This window comes from Cupressus sempervirens, chromosome 2 (genome assembly GCF_028749045.1).
Source record: "Cupressus sempervirens isolate cs-2001-9-10 chromosome 2, ASM2874904v1, whole genome shotgun sequence".
In the NCBI taxonomy this organism is placed as follows: domain Eukaryota; kingdom Viridiplantae; phylum Streptophyta; class Pinopsida; order Cupressales; family Cupressaceae; genus Cupressus; species Cupressus sempervirens.
In genome coordinates this window covers 770679885-770702704 of record NC_143119.1, presented here as the reverse complement: position 1 = coordinate 770702704, position 22820 = coordinate 770679885, and the positions used below count along the sequence as shown (strand labels likewise).

The 22820-nt window shown below is 34.6% G+C and overlaps 1 protein-coding gene across 8 annotated transcripts in view; it reads left to right on the top strand.

The window, feature by feature from the left end:
- Positions 1–22820, top strand: part of DBE1 (debranching enzyme 1) — a 360131-nt gene that overhangs the window by 219195 nt on the left and 118116 nt on the right. For all 8 annotated transcript variants that reach the window (XM_089815520.1, XM_089815524.1, XM_089815521.1 and 5 more), the window contains 7 exons: positions 1584–1784; positions 1966–2090; positions 2720–2815; positions 2981–3007; positions 3101–3164; positions 4269–4375; positions 11294–11399. In XM_089815520.1, coding sequence (XP_089671646.1) covers positions 1584–1784; positions 1966–2090; positions 2720–2815; positions 2981–3007; positions 3101–3164; positions 4269–4375; positions 11294–11399 — 726 coding nt within the window. The remainder of the gene's footprint in view (positions 1–1583; positions 1785–1965; positions 2091–2719; positions 2816–2980; positions 3008–3100; positions 3165–4268; positions 4376–11293; positions 11400–22820) is intronic.

Here is a 22820-nt window from a genome sequence, read left to right as displayed (position 1 = left end):
CTTGTATCTCTTTCTTAATTGACAAAAATAGCTAGAATTCTTTACTTCTGGAAGTCTTTTTGCCCCAATAGTAAAGGTCATTCTTATAGCATATATTAAGACTAGACTTAGAGCCAAATTGGTACGCTTTCAACTAACCTTTGTGTTAGTGTTGGCGTATCAGCATCACCGTTTACAATTTTAGATAGAAGTGTAGGTCAAGGTTTTATTTTGCCCATTACTCTTTCCATGAGTTAATGGATTCTTTCCTAAAAGCTAAGGGGAAAGAATATTGGTGATACCCTTTCAAATCTCTCAACTTTTTTCTTACCTTGAGTTGATCCAAGGAAAGGTGAGAAGGGGGAGCCTTCCTTTTAAGGTAGATGAGACTTTGTGACACACGATGTGGCTGGTCTACTTATTTTGTGACTCGATTTTACCCAAACTTGTCGATTGCAAAATATCCATCCAACACTACACTTTGTGGTAGTTTACTTATTTACAAAGTTTCATGGATATAGATACAGATACAAATATAGATACGGTATTGGGTACAGATGCAGCAATTTTGTTAGACCTCCAATATGGATACAGTTGGACATGACATTAATAAATAACACATATACATATATGCAACATAGTTTTCTTAGTTATTATAGGAGATTTTCATTACTTCAAAAGCAATATTGACACAAATGATACGTAAATATTTATAAGTTAATTTAGCACTTTACAATATGTAAACATAGTAGAGTTGCATTAGAAGATAACCCAAAAAATGGGTTGCTGAAATAGAAAAACATTTTATTTGTCTTTCTCATTTGTTGCAGGTTTTGTATACAATACTTTAAAAAAAAATTGCTTTAATAAAGTTTTTTTAAAATTAAAATTTGGAAGATTTATGTCAATGCTTTAAAAATCAAATCCCATACTATTTGGCATGGTGGAAAAACAAGTTTTTTGCAGGCGTGTGTACAATATTCCTCGTGGATTTGGGTAGTATCGAATACATTTCCAAATTGGATACGGGGATGCACATGCCCAAGGAGGGACAGAGGAGTTTCCAGCAACTCTGCTTATTTATTTCTGTTACTTCTGTTACTTTGTAATATCACCTTGTTTAAAGGTTAGGGATTATTTGCATAGAAGATGCTTTAGGAACAAGCATTGTAGTTTGCACATTACATATTATGCTCTTCAATTTTATCCTACGCTTCTAGTTTGAGGACATGAATATAAATTTATTCTGTGATTTTAAAGATTATTATAACTTTATAAGGTCTTTCGGTACTTTATTATTTTTTAATTTATTTATTTAATGTTTTGTTAGCATTGAATGGTCTTATTGATTGAATATAACTTTTTCAATTAGGAAAAGCTTTAAGTACTTTTTTAAAATTTTGTGAATCTATAATAACTTGATTTGCCTCGTTAGTATGTGGGAATAATTCTTTTTCATTTGGTTCATGTTTTCATAATTTGGAACTCTGCAATGCTTACGGAGAGACATTTCATGCTTTTATTGTATCATATACTTTATGAAAGGCTTAAAAATTTCATTTGAATGCTATTATACTCCAATAATTAAAATGTTTGTTTTCCAGATCTTAGATAGTCTCCAGCATTGGGTAAATGAGTACCATGTTGATGGTTTTAGCTTCACAAATTCTCAGTCTCTTGTAAAAGGACCACATGGGGAAAATTTAAGTCGTCCTCCATTGATAGAGGCCATTTCTTTTGATCCTATTCTTTCAAAGACTAAGATAATTGCAGATCCATGCTTACCATTTATTGTACCAAATAAGGTAAGATTTGAACTTGTTTTTAAAAAATGTATCATTTGGACCCTGCTTTGGTGTTGTTCTGTTGAATATTTCATTCTATAGTGAAAACGTGGACAGTTGTTTGGAGTAGGTATTGATGATAGTGACTTTAATACATTTTTTTGAGTAGATGTTAGAACCAAGCTGATAGATGCTACTGCAGGAAATCCGTTTTCCGCATTGGAAGAGGTGGGCAGAAATGAATTTAATGTTCCAAGATGATGTTAGGAAGTTTCTAAGGGGTGACAAAGATCAACTAAGCAACTTTGCTACCAGGCTTTGTGGGAGGTTTTTTTCTGCAGAGCCTCTTTTTGTGAGATTTGTTGAAATCCTTTAGTTTCTTCCATGAGAGTCACTGTGAATTGACAGAATTTAGTGGACTTTATTTGTGAATTGGGAAGGTGTCTTAATGATTTTTCATCTGATGTGGGATGGACTTAAACTGATTTCTTGTTTTTAGCAAGTTTAGTCTTGTTTTATTATTCCTTTAAGTAATGTACAGCCTAGTTGCTAGGATTTAATGTGAATTTAGGCCTGCTATCACAAATTCTGATGATTGCAACCTCAATTTGTGATACATATTCTCTAATCTTCTTTCTGGCATTTTTACTGCTACTTTTGTTTTTTCCAATCCTTGGTTGTTGTATCTTGTATATTTGATTCTATTCTTCAGGCAACTTGACTTTGAAAGTTTATGAATTCAAAGTAATTTTGACTGACTTTATGCTACAAAATCTTTCAATTAACTTCCTTTTGCATGATAATTTAGTGGTCTCTTGTTGGACAATAATAAATTTATCTTATTTTATCTTATCTGAATGAGTATTTTTTCTTTATACATATTTAAGACAATTGAGCAGATATTGGTTTAGAAAATGTTAACCTGGAAGGCAATAATTATATTTTGCTTCTTTCAGTGGAGATCTTTTTACTGATGGTCGAGGTCCTTGTTTTTCCTTCAACTTTATCACCCGCAACTTTGGCTTATCTCTTGTTGACCTAGTTAGCTTCAGGTATTTTTTTCTCCTTTAAAAGCTAACATTATATGTGGGAATTGGGACAAGTTCTTTAATTGGTAGTGTTCATTTTGGTAAACATTTTTTTGAAATAGATCTTGCTACAACTCCTTTATTTTATGCTAATATCTAAGCACTTTTTGTATCATTGTGATTCTTCAGTGATACTCATGCATCTACTGAATTAAGGTAATTTTCAGTTCATAAAATAGGATCAGTTTTAGCTTTTCTGTTAAGAAGATTTGGAATTTATAATGCCATTTTTGGATTGTTTCATTATAGTTGGAATTGTGGTGAAGAAGGCCCAACAAACAATCGTTTGATTCTGGAAAGACGGCTGAAACAGGTGCTTATTATTTCTAAGCTCACATGATAGGAAAATCATTGCTTACCAAATATCAGGCATTTGTAAGCTTTAGCATAAAATGCATTATATATGCAGCATTTGTGGGATAAAAGGAAATTGGAAGGATGGTTATTACTCAGTATGTATAAATTTTTTGATTTTTGCCAGATTAAGAATAATTGTAAATGGAGCTTATATGTATGTAGGATGGAGTGTCAAATAATTTGACTCAAAAACATATTGAAGCTTTTTTTGTCACTGATGCATGTGTTTGTACTGTGTACTTTGCTGTCAACTGTGACAATACAGCTCAATGTTTTGTTTGCACGTCCCAACTAGACTTGTTCTTTTCCTATTGTTTAATATGTTCTTGCAATTATTACTTAAACTATTGGAGAATAATGTCAAATTAGTCAATTGTTTGTGTAGATATTATATATTTAGTTTCTGTGATATTGCTATCATAATTCAACTGTGTAATTTTTGGAGTCAAACTCATTGATCCATGTTGAAACCTGATGGCAACATCACAATTTGACTTGCTGTGGAAAATAACTCACTCTTATTTATTTAGCCTCTATTATATATAGAACACCCAAGTTTTATTTCCAATCTTTCAAAATGCATGTTTCTTAATTCTGTCTATTACCTAATGGCCATGTACATTTTTTAGCAAATAATATTGCCCTTCAGTTACCAGTCTTGTATTTGTTGCATCCAGGAAAGTGTGATGCCTACGTAGTTATGCATTTAATATTTAGATCTGATTTCTTCATTTTCTAGCAAAGTGTGTGCTTGTGGAAAATTAGTATTGCTTTTCAGATTCCAGTATTGTATTATTTACATCTATGAGAGCCCAATGCCTTTGTAGTCATGCACCCAATATTTGTATCAGGTTTTTATTTATTTAAAAACTAGTTAAATTGGTTTCTCGGATTCATATAATCTTTGATATGAACAATCTGAGGAAAGCACATAAGCCATATAACCTTTCCCTGTGATATACTAACTTTGCACTCAATCTTGTTGCAATTATTCTGGAGATCACCAAATTGTCTTGTTGAAATATTGCCTAATGTACACACGATTATGTGATGAATGCAGATTCGAAATTTTCTTTTCATCTTACTAGTGTCACTGGGGGTGCCTGTTCTGAACATGGGAGATGAATATGGGCAGACAAAGGGAGGCTCAACGCATCTAAATGACAGGTTAATCTAATTCTTAGATGGTTTTTATTGTAGGATCTCATTACTTTTCTTGGCATATTTGTTATTGGACGTATAGACACTATACTATGTATTTACTATTCAATCATGGCTTCTATTTCAAAAAACTATGGTGTTTATTACATTTATTGAATGAAGGTTATCTGTTTTGTAACTTGTTAAGTGTTTTCTTTTAATTTTTTAGGGATGGGGGGTCAAAGCGATAGGTTTCATATAAGGCAATTTTCTCTGTCAATAATATAAACAGACCAAAAGAAATTAAAATTCTAAGCTTTATATACAAGATTAATTCACGGATTCCATAATCCACCCAATAGATCGAGATTAAGAGGCATAATATGAAACATGACTTATGTGGAGAGATGAAGAAGAAAGAAATAATATATCATGCATGGTACACAGGAACATTTGCAAGCCTTAATCAGAGTCATCATATGATTGATATCTTGGAAACTGCTGTTCTTCTTATCTTTTTTTAATTGCAAGAAAGGAATGGGCATGTGGTTTATAAGTCTTTTTGGGTCAGTGGTGTTGGTAGACCAAAGTGGTATTTATTTTGATGCACTTGATGTCTGGGATGCCCTGAAGCGTTGGGTTGGTTCAAGGGATGTTGGGTTGTTCAATAGATGACAAGAAGTCCACCCTTTAATGACCCTCAAAAAGGGAGACACCTCTAAAATTTCCTAAAAAATAGGGATGTCCAGGAATGTCCTCCAGATGCACCCAAGAAGCCACTCAAATCTTGGGAATGCATCTCCATTGAACATTGTTTTTAATTTTTTTTTTTGTTGAATATTAATAAGAACTTAAGTTCTTGTTGTAATCCATGCCAGTTTTCTAGAACATTGCAAGGAACGAGAGACCTTTCAAGTGAGCTAAACATTCTCAATCTTTTGGACTCCGAGGCTTCAAGAACACCTCGTCTATCTCATTTTTATAAGTTTTCAGGGAACAAAATGCAATCATCTATTCAAGGAATTTGCTTGTGAGAATTGCCAAAGAAACTAAAAGGTCAATTATTTTGGGTTCATTTTACTTATTCATAGCTAAGTCACAAGGTTCGCCGGATTTTCGGCTTCAGATTCGAAATCCGGCTAACCTATTATTTTTTTTTAAAAAAATATTGTATAAATTCAGATGAAATTTGTATGCCAAAAAATCACGTTTGCTTTTCTTTGAAACATATTTTATCAAGCATTTTTATATGTTGTCTACTAATTTTCTTTGTAAACAATGCCCTCGATTCAGTACAGTCTGTTGAAGCCATTTGTTGCTCAGAGTTTTGAAAGATGATCTCCCTCTCATCAAAATCTCCAAAATTGCAGAAAATCTAGGCTAACTTCGAGATCATCCCAAAACAGCAGGGGATTTCCGTGCATCTTAGAAGCTATCCCTTCACTTGCAACGAATTTGACTTTGAAAGCAATCTTTGTCATTGCCTAATCGAACTTTCCTGTCACCACCAAGCAAAGAACTAATGGAGGGAGGTTGTCGAAAATTTTCAATTTAATACTCAGTTTGTCTTGTTTTTTAGGATTCAGTTTTTACTTTTTAATATTTAAAGATAAATTGATAATTATGTTACTTCTTGATATTAGAAAAAATTTATGTTTATTTGTTATGAATAGGTTTTATGCATATTATTTTTTATTAAAACATTAATATCTAGTATATAAATTATTAGTCCTTGCCTTATAGGCAGGAGACTATAGTTTTTGCCGAGTTTATACTATTATTACCTTTTTCAAAAACCTGAAAACATTACCAAATGTTAAATGTCTTTTAATATTATTATTAAAATACATATTTTTTACACTCAAATGCTATTTTTTAATTGGTTATTACTATTTTTGCTAGTGGTTTAAACATTTTTAAAAATTCATTGAAATTCTTTTATTGCTATGTGAAAGGAAAGTGGCTTAAATAAAGGATTGGCATTTAATTTGGCTTTAGTGGTTGCATTATATTCATTAAACTTCCACCATATATGCATTTTATTGAGCAGCCATATATGCATTTTATTGTGAATTGCATTTCATACCTAACTTGTGATTAAAACTTATTGTTTTTACGAGTTTTAATTTAGCATTTTTAAATTTAATTATAAAATGCATATAGTTAGATGCAAGTTTTTTAACTATATAATTTCTATTAAATATTTTTTGATGATTTGATTGGGTGAATCATTTTGAGTCTTATATGTGCAAGATTGAAGTTAAATATTTTTATTTGTGAGTAAGTTAGTTTAGATGTTTATACTTTCAATATTCAATTTTTAAGAATTAATTTTTTTCAGTCAACTAAAATATTTAAAAAAATATTATCTACACTTATATTATATAATATTTTAAGAAACACTATTATATGTTATTATTAAAATATTTTTATTTTTATATTATATTTTATTTATAATAGTATATATGATATATATGAATAGAATTTAACTATATAAGATTTGCGTTGATTAAAATATTTTATACACTATGATAAATTTATTATTTTACATTAGATTTATACTAAAAACTATTAAAACTAAGGCAAGTACTAAGCCATTATAGTGCACTTGTTTTATATTTCATACTTGCTTTCTGGAATACTCACAAAGCTTTGGTGTTTTTTTGGGTTGAGTTTGAGATAAGTAACACCAATGTAGTTGTCTTTCTCTATTTTCTCCATTATATTCTATGGCTCATTTTGCCTTATGGCTTTCTTGTCTTTTATATTATTTGGGTTTTTTTTGTTCATATTACATCAATATTGGATTTGTATTGTATTGCAACAGCCTTATATATTTTTATAAAGGGTTTGTATTTATTGTAGGGATTCCATTCTCAATAACGCATCAAAATAGAGTTATACAGAGTTCATATTCTTCAAGTAATGAAAACCCCAAGTCAGAGTGGTGTGTTGTGTACTCCTTGGATAAAAATGGTGTTCAACATTATACTTCAGGAGAGGATGTCTACTCTCATTATGAATTTAATAGTACATAGTTTTTGTCATTGTATGGAAGACTCCAGACATCTTCATTCTTCTTCTTTCCATAATTTGCTATGTTCTAGGCATTTTTAATATTTGTAGTTACTTACTTTCAGTTTGTGCTACCATTCAATGTGAAGCTCCTCTTTGGTCACGTATCTATTCTCCTCCTTAGCCAGGTACATATTCTTTGACATCTCTTTTTAAAGGAAATATTTTTAAAAGATAGGCCTTTGTTTTCACGGTGAACATTCTAGTGTTTGGCCCATCTTTTAGTAAATTTCATAATTTCTTTTTGCTATCCGATTAATCTTTTTCTTGCCTTCAAATTTTTAGACTAATTGTTACATGTGATATTTTGAGAGACAAATTGGTGTATTTAGATATCTTTTCTCTAAAACATCAACTATGAATATAAATTGAAATAAGTATATACAATTATTTTATTATTATCTATCTTAAAATAAATTTATTTACAATAACTAATATTAATTTTGTTGCCATAAAATTGTTTGCAAAAAATGCATTGGATTTTATCCATACTATATATTTGTACATTATGTTCTAATTACATACTTACGGATTAATATTTTTAAAAATATATATATATGATTAATACAAAATTTGACAAATCAATCACTAAAACAATCATCTATTTTTTCACCAAAACGCAGGGACTCTAGCTCTTGCAGAGCCCTTGTTTATTATCATTATTAGATCATTTATTATTATATTAATATGTCAAATACAATAATTTTGATCTTTTTTATTTTTATTATTTATTATTTTGTTTTGTAAAGTTAAAATAAAAAATAAATATATTTCTATTTTATGTTTTAAAAGATAGTCTAGTGATTTTATTTTGTTTTTAAAGTTTAATGTTTTAAAAAATGAATGACAGTATTATTTGAGTCAAAAGAAAAAAATAAATTACTAGATATAATTATATAATTATATTTTAATAAATTATATAAAACGAATTTAATGTCAAATTTTTTCAAAAAAAATTGCCTTGCTGAATTTCATCCAAATTTTATAGTTCTCGAACTCGAACTCGAACCTTGTGACTTAGATTTATAGAATATGTTTGATAAACAAGTGATTCATACTTTGGAAACTACTTAAGATGCTACAGTCACCTAATTATATCATATTATGTTTCATAGACAAGCAATGTGTACCTTGGAACCTACTTAGAATATAGTCTACAATCACCTAATTATACCATATTCTTGCATCCAAAAATAGTATAGAACTGCTGAATTTCTTAATGTCCATGCGGATTCTCTAGGCGTTGCATACAATACTGTTCTGTAGAGGTGCATTGCCGATATTGTATTGTCCATCCAATCTCTATCCCACCACCTTCCTCAGCATGCTGTTACATGCCATGTAGGAGACCACCATTGTGTTTAATATCTTTTTAGAACTAAAGTTCTGTCAAAAAATATTATAAGATATTTTGTAATTTGTACATAATGGAGAAGTCCATGCTTAGTAATAAATGATGTGGGCCTTTCAAGCCACCAAGTGATGCTATGGTATGCCATCGAGGAGTTCATCAAGGTTTTCATTATTTCCTTACAGCTAAAGTTGTGTCAATAGGCCACATTATTGGCTACCTTTGCATTGACAGTTATAAGAGATTTTGTACATAGTTTAACGAACTGATGTTTATTGATAAATAATGTTGGTCTATTGAGCCACCAAATCACCCTGCAAATGTGCAAATACAAGATTTTGAGGAAACCCTAAGGAAATGAATGAAATAAGAGAAAATATTATAGAATGGGAAATCATAGTTACTTTGAAAGAGTTGGGCTTTAGACCTGATAGCGGTATAGATATGCTTGTGGTAGAGTTTTGTGAAAATGACTCACTATCAAATTCTCACTTAACCTTCCATTTGACTAAAAACTGTTTTTGACCCCGAATGAAGTTTTACTGTTTTTGATGAATATTGTCATTGATGTCAAGTTGGTAATGATATGGAGCATTTAAAGAGATGATTATGAAGAGTTCGGCTGTATAAAAGCAAGAAATCAAAGCAGATACAAGTAATACAGATAAAAAGACTGACTTCCATAATTATCATGATAGAAACATCACATTGTAACTATGAACAAATTAAAATATATACAGACTCCAGTGCATATACAGAAGTATGGATGCTGTTGGGAGTAAGAAGCAAGATAAACAATAGTCAAGATGCTATCAGCACTAAACAGATTATCAATATTAATATGAAAGTACAGACTGATTGTGTGTTAAAGAGAAAAATGACATCAATAAGTTGCAGTAATGTTATATAGCAATAACCGTATAAATCATGATGACAGCAACAGGACAAACACGGATAAGCGACAGACTTGCAGAAGGGTGGAATCTATGTCTTTAGATAGCAACAGTGACATTGATGAGTCTGAAATCATTCAATTGCCACGAAGCTAAAAATGATGTTTATACATTGAAAACGGAGTAAACAGTTGAAGTAAGTGTGACAATGTATAAGCATTCAGTTATATAAATTGAAGCAACGCACCATGATGACATTGAAGAGCAGTACACCTGCAACTGTAGAAAGATAACAAATCTTAGTGTTATATATAACAAATATGTGTGCCAATAGAACAAGCAGCGAACGTATACTGTGCTGTTGAGAATAAAAGTGTCATTTTATTATATGTCATATCCTGAATAGAGTGGACAGCTGTGTAAAAAGAAAAAACAGGGCAGATAAATTAAGAATATTGGCACAAAATCAAGTGGAAGAATCCATGTCAGTAAAAACTATAGAAGCAGCATGAGGTTTGTGGTGATGCGACATACATCAAGCAAGGAGAATCGATTGTTTTACGGGTGCACAAACAGAATAAACAAAAACAGTAAAGGGGTGTTGCTGCAATTATTAAAAGATTGGCTCGTTTTGCACATGAGCGTCAGTTAGGAAAATATAAATTAAATTATATACACTATTTTGAAAGGCCCGATAATCATATTAAAATGTTCAGCAGTCAGACAATGTCTGAACAGTTTGGAAATATTGGCTTCTGGAGTTTGAAGAGTGCTCTTAAAAATAAAACAAACCAGTCTGATATCTGCGTGTGAGCCATAAAGAGTTACGGGAACTATTAATCCATCCAACAGTTTCTATGAATGATTCAATATCTTTCAAAAGTAATAAATTTAAACTGTTACAAGACAAGATTAATAAGGTGACGATTGGAAAGTATTAAAAGAATAATTAAATTAATGTTTATAAAAAGGTGCGATTTAGCTTTGAAATGGAATAAATTTTCTAATTGAAAGTTCACATCTTCAAAATAAAGAAGATATAAATAATTGAAGAGTAATGAACAAAAAAGTAAGTCGGCAGATTGGGCAAGCAAGAGAAGTAAGAGTGCAAAATATATATAATCAGATTTTTAATCTGATATATATATATATATATATATATATATAGAGAGAGAGAGAGAGAGAGAGAGAGAGAGAGAGAGAGAAAGATTATTATTACAGAATATAGAGGTTGTTATTATACTGATTCACACAACCCCCCGCAGCATAATTGTGTGCTCTTCAGTTTTATCCTTTTCTTTTTTTCTTCTTAAGCTTTTGTCAATTTTTTTTGTAATAATAATGTGAATTTGTTTATAAGATCAGTAGCAAAAGCAGCTGTTTATCAACTTGTTAGATAAAAAACAATCAATAGGTTAAAGTTTTATACTTTCAGTTTTAATTTGTAACATAAATTGCAAATTTAATTTGTTTTAGGCATACTAATGTTGACATATACCTGTGTGTTTTTGTGATCCTGTTGTATGTGTGAGAGAGAGAGATTCAGAAACATACGGTCATGTAGATGTATATCTTACTAATTACAATATTAATTGGGGTGATATTTTGTTTAATTGTATTGTTTAGGAAGCCTTTTGATTGGGATGCCTTGAAAACTGAATTTGGTGTGCAAACTACTCATTTCATTGGGTTTCTCAACTCCTTTCGTGTTCGGCGAAGTGATTTACTTCAGGTAATTACTATTTTTTGAAATGTCTGTCCTAGTTTAAAATGAGAACGTGGCTTTTTTGTTTAACCATGTTTGCAAAATATTTTGTTCTACCATCATTAAGATGATGAACTCATTGGAAATTATTTTTTGGATCCAATGTATCAGCTGTATGCATTTTCAAAACAAGCAACTAGTTTATGCATTACATTTTTCATGTTTCACATTTTATGCAGACAAATTTGAATGCAAGGTCTATTTATCTAAATTGCCAATTTGGATTTGGGTTCAGGTATAGGTATGGGTATGTCCACACACATACACACCCATGTATGCATATATGTAATGTATGTATACATTTTCAAATATCAAAGTTATAAATATAAAAAGAAGATAATACTCGTAAGTGCATAATTGCAATTAAAATTATAAAGAATCTGTAATGCTCTATTGGGGGACTCTTGGTACTAGGACATAAATACACAACAGAACATGTGGAATATTTTTTTAAATCTAAAACAACAACATCAAATTGCATAAATATGAAATTTCTAACAAAATTCAACACTAAGAAGATCCACAGCTATATTTAGTTTAAACACCAATCCAAACATTTCTATGCTAACCTTTCAGCGTGAGATAAGAATAACAAATAGCATTGCTTACCTGAATGTTGCTATCTTGCTTTTACATTGTGATCACCATGCCCAACACATGCAACAACACAAATGACTATACATTTATGTACAAGACATTAGATATGTGAATATAACTAAACTCTTCATTGATCTCTTATCTAAGTGAATCATCACTAAGAATTAGTGGATTAGTTTAATATCAAATTTAAAGATAAACCATATGAAGCCAGAACTTATATTCTTGGGGGCTCATCTCTGATGGCCTTGCCTATGTTACACAGAGACTTCATAGTCCAACACCTGAAAATTTTGAATTGTATATACACAGGTTCGCAAAAGAAAGGATACATAAAATATCACATGTTTAAAGAATGTAAAAGCAGGTACTCAACCCTTTCCTAGGTTCAATTCGCTAGACAATTCTTAGTCAATTGCCACCCACTTATGTAGTGCTGGAACAAACTGCTAGACTTAACTCACAAGTTGGCACCAACTTACCAACTCAGAAAGGAGTTTTATCCCATGCAAATTTAGCATCCATGTCATTTCAAGACCATAGCTTTCACTAACATTCATAAATGAATGAATTCACTTTGCAAGATTCCAACTAGTGAAAGGATATCCTTGAATAGATAAGATAAGATAAATTTATAAATGTCCAACGAGAGACCACAAGGGTCTAAGGAACTGAAAAATGTACAAGGCATTGACCAGTAATAGGAGCACCGAATGGTGTCTAGGGAAAGAACACACAAGTTAACAAAAGAACAAAACAAGAACAAGAAAAGACTAGGTACTCCTCACAGGCAAGAAGTAGTCCTGAACCGAATGATACTATTTGGGGCAAATATGAGCCCGAGACTGTCTCGAAGAACCGTTGGAAATAGTGTGATGCTGCCGAGTGAACCTTTTGCAAGGCCTCACAGATCTAGTGTGAGCCAAGGAATGGCCGAGTGATTGCTTCATCCCCTAGACAAAGGACCTAGGAGGGAAGAAGGAGGTGATGAGGTGGTTAGAAATCTAGCTGAGTGGGAGTTAAAGCTAGAGTGTGATCCTGAAGCCGCATGGCCTCTGAGAGCTAAAGGACAAGACACCTCTAGTCAATGTATTTGAAGGATGAAGGAAAGGATCAAATTTCCTTAAACAAACAATAGATCCTCCCTCTAATCTCCTAGTAGATGGGGTAATGAAAAATTGAGCAAGTCTTTGTCTCCATCTCCACCTCCCCAAGTGTACAAAGACAACAAATCCTATCCTCCCCGTCAATTTGGTGGTCAACATGTATATGTAACTAGAGGGAGCCCACTCTAAAATCCCCGAGGAGATGCAGAGGGCATGAGTCCAGCAGCAAATTAGGGACTAATGGCATACAATAATCCCATCCTGGATATCCATGTAGTGCACTATCTAGAAAGCCATCCTTGGGTAAAGCCCCTCGTGAGGTTACTTCATGTCGTGGTAATATATTATCTATAGATGTTGGTCCTCACATGCTCATTCAGCTCTTGTTAAGAGGGAACGATGTGAGCGGGTGCATCTAGAGAGAACTGGAAGGGGGTAAGGGAGTACACCACAATCCCAACCAAATGAAGAAGAGAGGAGGCCTATGCAAACCGATAGCGAGATCTACCATTTGGATTAGAAGCTATCACCAGCTAGGAGGAGCAATATGTTGAGTAACAATATCAATGTCAATCCTTAATGGAGTCTCTAAAGCTCCAAAGCCATTGGAGAAATGAGACCAAGTCAAAGATGGCCTTGAGCCTAAGGATGAGTCCCAGACTCGGCCAACATTGTATGGTGCAAAGTGAATTGATGTCATCTGATAATGCACCAAAGGAGGGTTTGGACTCTCTTGACTGAAGCTTTGTAATATCCCCTTCCATTTCCTATGTGATAAAGGGTCTGTGCTTCTATATTTGATTGCAAGGAATATAATAATCGTTGCCTAATCTGATCAGAAAATTTAAACTTGTGCTGATGGAATTTCGTCAAACAGTTGGTGTACAATCTTTGTATTAACTATGAAGCCAACAAAATAATCCACTCTAATAATGCATACCAAGTTTAATAAGGTTTAAATAATGCTGAACTCAATTATAATAGCAATGCTTGGAACAGTGATATTAGAATAATATTGGGTACGAAAACCTATCTTAAAGCATGACAAGGATAATGGAATGAATTCAATATCATTACTTGCAGCAGTTGATCATAGTCTCACAAACATAAATAAGAAATCATGAACCTAGAGTTAGCCACTGAAGGTAAACTGTCCACGTGATCTAATGTGTTAACTGGTGCAGGCTACACCTCCAATGCTAGTTGACAACCTGAGACCCTCCTTCCTTGACGTGGGACATAACATATTGTTGCCGTATGTTGCCAAGACTCTGTGACCCCTGGTGCAATTGGTGGAACTCCAGCAACGTCGTTAGTCTTTAGCCTGTAGACTACACCCCTTCTACAAACGATCTTCATTGGTGAAGGATGAGGGATGCTGTGTATGACTTGAGCATATAACTGGCGGACCAGACTGTGGTTTGTAATCCCGCTAACCTCCTTACTTTTCTGTAGATCACCCTTTGACTGCTGCGGGATAAGTCACACCCATTGTCCACAAAATCCTATTCTGGTCACTATCTTACTTCCTTAGTTGACAATAGCTACTGTCTATAAAGTATGGAGAAAAAATCGATGTAGCTAGTTTCTATTCCATTGTATGATCCAACAAAGAACTTACTTCCAATTCTTGAAACTGATGTCCCTTTCCTCTTGCCGATTTTTTCCTAAAAGCGTACTTTAATCCAAAGGAGGGGTTGGGGTGGCATCCAACTTCCTGAAACAACTCGAGGGGTTTCATCCTCAGAGTTACCAGTCACATTAAAGCAACTGCTTGTAGAAATTTGTTAATATTTATCATATATTCATGGTAACAATCCCAATGCAAATGCCTTCCTTTATAATTTCGAAATGAGGAGAGTTATGAACAAGTTAGCAATGTGGGATAAAAGACTATTTCGTCTTTTAGTCACTTAAATCATTTTGTCATAAAGTGACTTCAAATAATAAAGTACTTTATATTTCAACTTAATAAAACAACATGACTTCAACCTTAGAATTTCCCATTTAATATCTCCTCAACTGAAACCAAAACTCTTGTGACTGGTTGGCATCCTAAATCATATGCCGTTAGTCTATCCGGATGGAAAGATAGACCAACTAAGCGCCATTATGGCTAGGGCAGAGAAGGGGACATTACAAGAACTTACTTTATAGTAAAAATATTTCTCTCTTTGAATTATGGAGTTCAATTAACTCTAATGTTTAGGTGATGAAGAATTAATTTACAATGACTTGATGCATACGAAGACTCATTTGATATAAATATGTTGAGCGTTTGTTATTAAATACTTGTAGTGCTATTATCTATCTCACTTCTTAAACTTAGGCTATCAATGTCTTGAGAATTGTGACAAATTAATATGGTTGATCTTTGGGAGTGGGAGTATTTGATTATTCTATAATATTTACAGTTTTACAAAATGCCATTGGTAAGTATCTATATCTGCCACTTCAGTGATTATGTATACTCTTTGATATATGGTTTTAGACTGCAATCTTAATCATGGGATTTGGTTTATGATGACTTGGACTTCGATCTTTTCACAGTCCTTCCCAATGCTTGTGCTTTTCCTTTCCTTATTCTTTCTATTTATTTACTTCCTTCTCTTCCGATATGTGGTATGGTAAACTGTGTATTTTTATATCCTTAGATATATTTGTGTTTCCTTCCATCACTAATACTATGATATGTATGTGCTTTGCTATCTAATATATTTTATTCGATGCTAAAATGCTTAATGCTTTCTTTCTTATTAGATGGGGGTATTGGTTTATCCTTGTTAGTTTTCTGTCGAAGAAGTCTAGGTATGTGTTGCGTATGCTCCCACCCTCCTTTCCTGAATGGTGCTCTTTGATGTCTAGGATTATATGTTTGTATTTTCTGCATGGCCCATACTTCATGGCAATTGTTTAACTTCTCAAAATGGTTTCTTTTCCTCTGTGATAGTTATATTTTTCCCCTGTTCATTCCCGACTGATTGTGTATGACATTGTTGCTGACTGTATTACTTTCTACTGAATGGTGGCTGGATTGGAATATGAAGTAGATGTTCATCGCTCATCCACACTATCATATGATCATTCTTGTCAATGATCATTGCTGTCAATACCATCCTTTACTTTACTGTTCGCTACCAAGAGAAATTATAAATAATCACATCCATATTATATGTTCTCCCCAATATGTTTGTAATTGTCTTCCACACTTCTTTATATTCAGATTTGAACCATCATGCACTTGGCACTAAAATTTGTATTTTAACATTTATTTATGCATTATATTATAATTTAATATTATTGGATGTAATCTTTTATTATTGTTTTATTATTTGTGATTTTGTTAATATTGTTATTTACAAAATTGTATTCATTATATTATCATTAATTATTAACTATTTGTTAGATACTTGTTCTATATTCTTGTTAGTATTATGAAATGTTTCATACTTTATTAATGATTATTAAACATTATATTGTGTTATTTATATATTATTATATTATATTGATTATTATATAAATTAATATAATTAATTGAATAATAAATTATATTTATTCACTTTATTATTATTATATTAGAGGTAGATATGGACAATAAAGTCCACCCTTCCTCAAATTTTTTGCCCTCAAGTAATTAGATCCTTTGGTGCAACTCTGATCCTGAAATGTCAATTGCAATTTGAGATTAGAATGACAATATAAAAAGTTATCAATTTTGAAAATCATGATAATTCATTTAAAATACCAAGAATATTTCAAAATGCAGAACTTATCTTGATATATTTCAGTACTTCCATGCTTCTTGCTATACATTGTGTTGTCGCCTGATGAGTCCAAACAAGTAAGCCTAATAATTTCTTAGAGAGACTTTATCTTGTTGTCCTTATGGATACCCTTTTAGGACATATTTATCTCTTTAATCCATAGGAGAGACTTTATCTCCTCTTTGGCCTCTATGAACACCACTTCAGGGTGCGTCTATCTCTATAACTCCTAGGAGAGATTTTAACTCTTCCTAGGCCTCTATGGATATCCCTTTAGGATGTATCCATTTTATAATCCTTGGAAGAGACTTTATTTCATCTCATGCCTCTATGGATATCCCTTTAGGACTATCCCTCTTTATAATCCTTCGGAGAGACTTGATCTCATCCTAGGCCTCTATGGATATCCCTTTAGAAGTATCCATCTCTATTTAATCCTTAGGAGAGACTTTATCTCATCCTAGTCCTCTATAGATATCTCTCCAGGACTATCCCTCTTTGTGATCATTAGGAGAGACTTTATGTCATCCCAAGCCTCTATGGATATCCCTTTAGGACTATCCATCTTTATTTAATCCTTAGGAGAGACTTTATCTCATCCTAAGGCCTCTATGGATATCCCTTTAAGATATTCATCTCTATAATTCTTGGGAGAAACTTTATCTTTCCTAGGTCTCATAGTTACTTAGTGACATACAATTCTCTTGAAATCTTGCTTTGCTTTCATGTCATAAAATTGTCGTTGCCATTCACCACTTTCATGTTATAAAATTGTTGTTACCATTCAAGCCCTTTGGCATTTCCTTTTCTGGATTGTGATGCACTCTTATGTGGCTCATCAACAACTTCCAAGTGTTATTCTTTATATGAGTGTTGTTATCCTCTTTATGCTTCTTATTTGAAACTAACACTATCTTTCGTTATATTTGAAAATACATTATATGCTTTAGCTATCTTACATCTTTTCAATTATAACTGTTTGGTTCATCTTTTCAATTCTATTTTTTCCATCATTCATTTGCATTCACTGTTTTCCATAGGATGGAAGGATTATGCTCTCATGTCTCTGTAATGTCCCCTTCCCAATCCAACATGATAAAGGGACCGAGTTTCTAAATTTGATTGCAAGGACTTGTTCTATAGTCAATATATTTCTCTCTTTGAACGATGGAGTTCGATTAACTATAATGTTTAGGTGATGAAGAATTAAGTTACAAGGGCTTGATGTTAATGAAAGACTCGTTTGGTATAAATATATTGAGAGTTTCTTGTTAAACACTTGTAATGCTATTATCCGTCACACTTCTTAAACTCAGGCTATAAATGTCTCAAGAGCTGCAGCAAATTGATATGGTTGATCTTTGGGAGTGGGAGTATTTGATTGTTCTAATAATATTTACTGTTTTATAAAATGCCAGTGATAAGTATCTTTATCTGCCGCTTTAGTGATTGTTAACCGTATGGGGTAAATAGATTGATGCACAGAGAAAATAGACAAGAACATGTAACATAGCAGTATTACTGTTATTATTACATAATGCTTACAATGATGATTACAATAATCTTGGATGGTGTACATATACTTCTCAAAGAATCTTCTCGAAGGGGTCCATCAGCTACATAACAATTACCGAAGGGCCTGTTAGCTACATAACAATTACCTTCTGGAAGGGGTCCGTCGGCTGTTATATAATTTTACCGACATCATCCCCCCCAAAAAGAAAAGTCATCTCCAGCTGGCCGTTCATGGGCCACAACGCCAAATGTTTACCATACGGTGTAAATGGTTTATTAATGCATACGGACAATAGACAAGAACATGTAACACAGTAGTACTTTTATTATTCGCATATATGCCGAAGAGATTATATAGTGCTTCCAATGATGACTACAATGATCTCGGATGGTGTACATATACTTCCCGAAGAACCTTCCCGAAGGGGCCTGTCGGCTACATAACAATTACTGAAGGGCCCGTCGGCTACATAACAAGAACCCTCCGGAAGGGGCCCATCAGCTGTTTTATAATTTTATCGACAACATCATCCCCTCCAAAAAGAAAAGTCGTCTTCGGACGACAATACAACAAAACTCAAAATAATCAAAGTACATCAATGCATAAATACTAAATAGAGGGATGCGTCCCTGGTGTAGTGGCTGTCCGCGCTTTGAACTCATTTAGCCCTGCCCATAGTTTGTAGACTTGCTCTTTCCTAACCTTCAGTTCTGCTTCTGCCTCCATCTATAGCTCTAAAGCTAATTGCATCATCTCTGCATTTTCTCCCAACTCTTTCTCCTTTCCTGCTGCCACTTGTTCCTTTTCTGCTGCCAACTTCTATAGCTGACTCTGTTTGTCTAATAGGGCTAGGCTCTTAGATTCCTAGGCAGCCCTCTCTAAGGCTAACCTCGCAGGTGATTCCTCCCGAGCCCTCTCAGCTACTACCTGATCTGCCTGACTTCTCCGAAGAGTGTAATATGCTTCCTTGTATAACTTCACTATCTCATGAGTCAAAGCCTCTACTCGGCTCTCCATCCCAGGATCTCTCGTCGTGGCCCAGTCTTGTTGCATCTTTGCAGTCTACACATCCAGCCATCCCCGCTCCTCAAAAAAGACCGTAAAGGCAGCTGGGCATCCTAATCTCATAAAAGATATGACTCCCTCCAGCTCCTTCACTACTGAGTTCAATGCTTGAGTTTCTGTCGAAGCTAACACTTGGCGAGCCTGAGTTGCTAGAGCTGCTATATTAGCAAGAAATGCCTCTCTCATCCCTATCTCTCGTGCTACTGGATGTTCCTGCTACACACCCATAGCCCTCTCTACTGCTTCCGCCATACACTCCACAGCGCTATGCGATGGTCGGACATCTTGTATTGGCTTGGCTACCTACGCCTGTTGAGTGTCTTCCTCCAGAATGTCATCTTGCATAGGTGTCTGCATGTAGGCCATCTGAGGTATTGGAGTATGGTGGAACTGTGTACTCAACCTCTGCGCTCTACTCTCCCTATCATGCTCAAGTGATGCCAAGAGTGTTGCATCCACCGTAACTACTGCATCCGAACCCACTACATCCAAGTGCACACCAAGCATATTTTGGCTCTCTGCTATCTTTGGTATTGGAAGTTCAGGTGCCTCCATGGTAGTCTGCTCTCTCTTGTCAGGTACCCTCTCTACTGTAGGTGCCACAGATTCTGCTGTTGGTTGTGCTTCGATCTGTGCCATCGTTTCTGCTACCGGAAGTGCTTCAACAGGAGCTGGTATACTCTGTCGGCTAACGGGTTGTGCCACCCATGCAAACCCTACAGCAAACCCAACTGTTGGTCAGACTGGGGCAGGCCTTACCCCTTGCTGCTAGGGTGCTGCTACTATAACCACCTGCTTTGGTGCTACAGTCATCACTATCGGCTGTCGTGTCTGTCCAAATCCTGGTATGTGTGCCATGTGCAGACCTGCTAGGACTAGCAGGAACTGGCGGATAGTGTAGGGTGTAGAAATAACAAGGGAGTGGTTGTGACAATCTCAACCTCTTCATCATTGTCTTCCCCTTCCTCCTCTCCCAAGCTATTCTCCTCGGAAGATGTCTCCTGCCGTCCACTGTCCATATCACTTCTTGTATCAAGCCGGGGTCTCTTGTGTCCTGTAGAGCCCTTCTATGTAGTGGCTGAGTCCAAGTGTCTCCACTGCATAATAGGAGGTTCTTCGAGAGCTAATGGTCCAAGTCTCACCTCCAACCTATCTTCTAGAATCATCTGTGCTATAGTATCAAGAAAGAGAACTATGGCATAATGTGGCATATAAAATGTATTATGCTAGAGTGTCATAAATTCATGCATTTGTTCAGCGAGCACAGATGCCCAATCGTACACCTTCCCACTCATTACGCTGTTCATCATGGATACTTGCAGAAATGATATATTAGATGCCCTACTTGATCCCATAAGTTTGTTCTTTACCAAATCCATCAGGCATTGCCACAGTCCCTCCTGGATGTTTGTTTTCTTCAATCCCCTACCTTTTGATGTCTCGGCCAACACTTCCTGTTCAACTTCAGCCATGTCTCCGCATACTAGCTTAATCAAAAACAGTTTTACCTCCTTGGAAATCTTCTTAGGCTGTACCTTCTTTCCTTGTGGCCCTGGTATGCCAAACACCCGCGTGAAATCCACTGCTTTGAATGAGACTACCAGGGCTCTTCCCAAGTATTGAAATGTGCTTTTCTGAGAGCCCCTGCCATAAGTCTCAATCATGACGTGTAGGAAACCCTTGTATTCTTTGATGCAAAAAATAGGCATCCGAATTGCCCATTCCACTTGTGCCCTTTTGATGATAGCTTTTACTGGATGACTGTCTTGAGTTTCCTGCCACCACTTTCTACAGTCCATACCGTTCAATCCTTCAAATGCTATATTCTGTGGTTTGATATCAATGGTTGCAAGGTGCCTATGCCTTACACTTTTGCTTGCTACTGCTACTGGTGCCTTCACTTTGGTTAGTAGTCGACATTTTCATGCCCTTCTCAACTGTCGATTCTTCCAACTCTCTTTTCCGCTTTCTCTTGCCTGTAGAGTCCATTTATTCTTAGGTCAGTTATTTCTCTACACAAATTCTCTTCCTTCCCTGTACATGCGGATCCATATGGCCCTTCTTCAAGCTTTATGAATGGGGAAAAAAGAAGTATAATGGCGTACGGGCAATGAGCCAGAAATGCAAGGGATTTTTGCGTACACAGCGTCCAGATAAGAAGCCGTACGGAAAACATAGAACTAGAAAAACCGTACTTTGATTTGCCTAGACCAATCCAAAGATTGCGTAGCCTCCACTAAGCCTCTTGAAGAGGGCTTCAAATCTCTTTAGAATCGATGCCCTGCAGACCAAATTTGCATCAATCTCTTCCAATTGTGGCAACAAAGACCATAAACTCTACGCTGATCTTCTCTAGCACTTCATCCTACTCCCCATGTCCAATTATACACCCTCAAATTCACATCAGAGTCCAGAGTTGATCTTCTCACAGTGATTTTGGCATGAGTATAATTGCTGCTACAGGCACTCCAGTACTCAACCCCAATGGAATTCACGAGCACTAATATGCTTTTGCTGCGAGCAAAAGGCCAAGTCCACTGGAACATACAAAGAAGACGCACGACTAAGCCGTACGATGAGGGCACATACTGTGGGTGAATAAAATCGCCATACGGGGCTGAATTAAATCGTTGTACGATGCCAATGCATAATTATGATGTGCTGTATGACCATGAAACACTTTTTGAAAGCCGTACGATGAAATAGAAGATTAGTATATGGTGTTCTAGTAATCTCTTGAACCCAGCTGTACAGTGCTTGCCAGGACAACTCATACTGCTGTGCAGTGAATAATAGGGATCCTTGACTGTATAATCCATATGGATATGAGGGCCCTAAAAAGGCCGTACACTGATTATTGAAGCTGTGGTATGGTCACTGTATGGGGCGCCAAATGTTTACAGTATAGGTTAAATAGATTAATGCATATAGACAATAGACAAGAACATGTAACACAACAGTACTCCTATTATTATTACATAATGCTTATAATGATGATTACAATGATCTCAGATGGTGTACATATACTTTTTGAAGGGGTCTATCGGCTACATAACAATTATCGAAGGGCCTGTTGGCTACATAACAATTACCTTCCGGAAGGGGCTCGTCAGCTGTTTTATAATTTTACCGGCAACAGTGATTATGTATACTCTTTGATATATGTTTTTAGATTGCAATCTTAATCGTGGGATTTGGTTTATGATGACTTGGATTGTGATTTACTTATAGGCTTTCTTCCCTATAATGCTTGTGCTTCTCCTCTCCATATACTTTGTGTTTATTTGCTTCCTTCTTCTCTGATATGTAATATTGATAACTGTTTATTTTTATAATACTA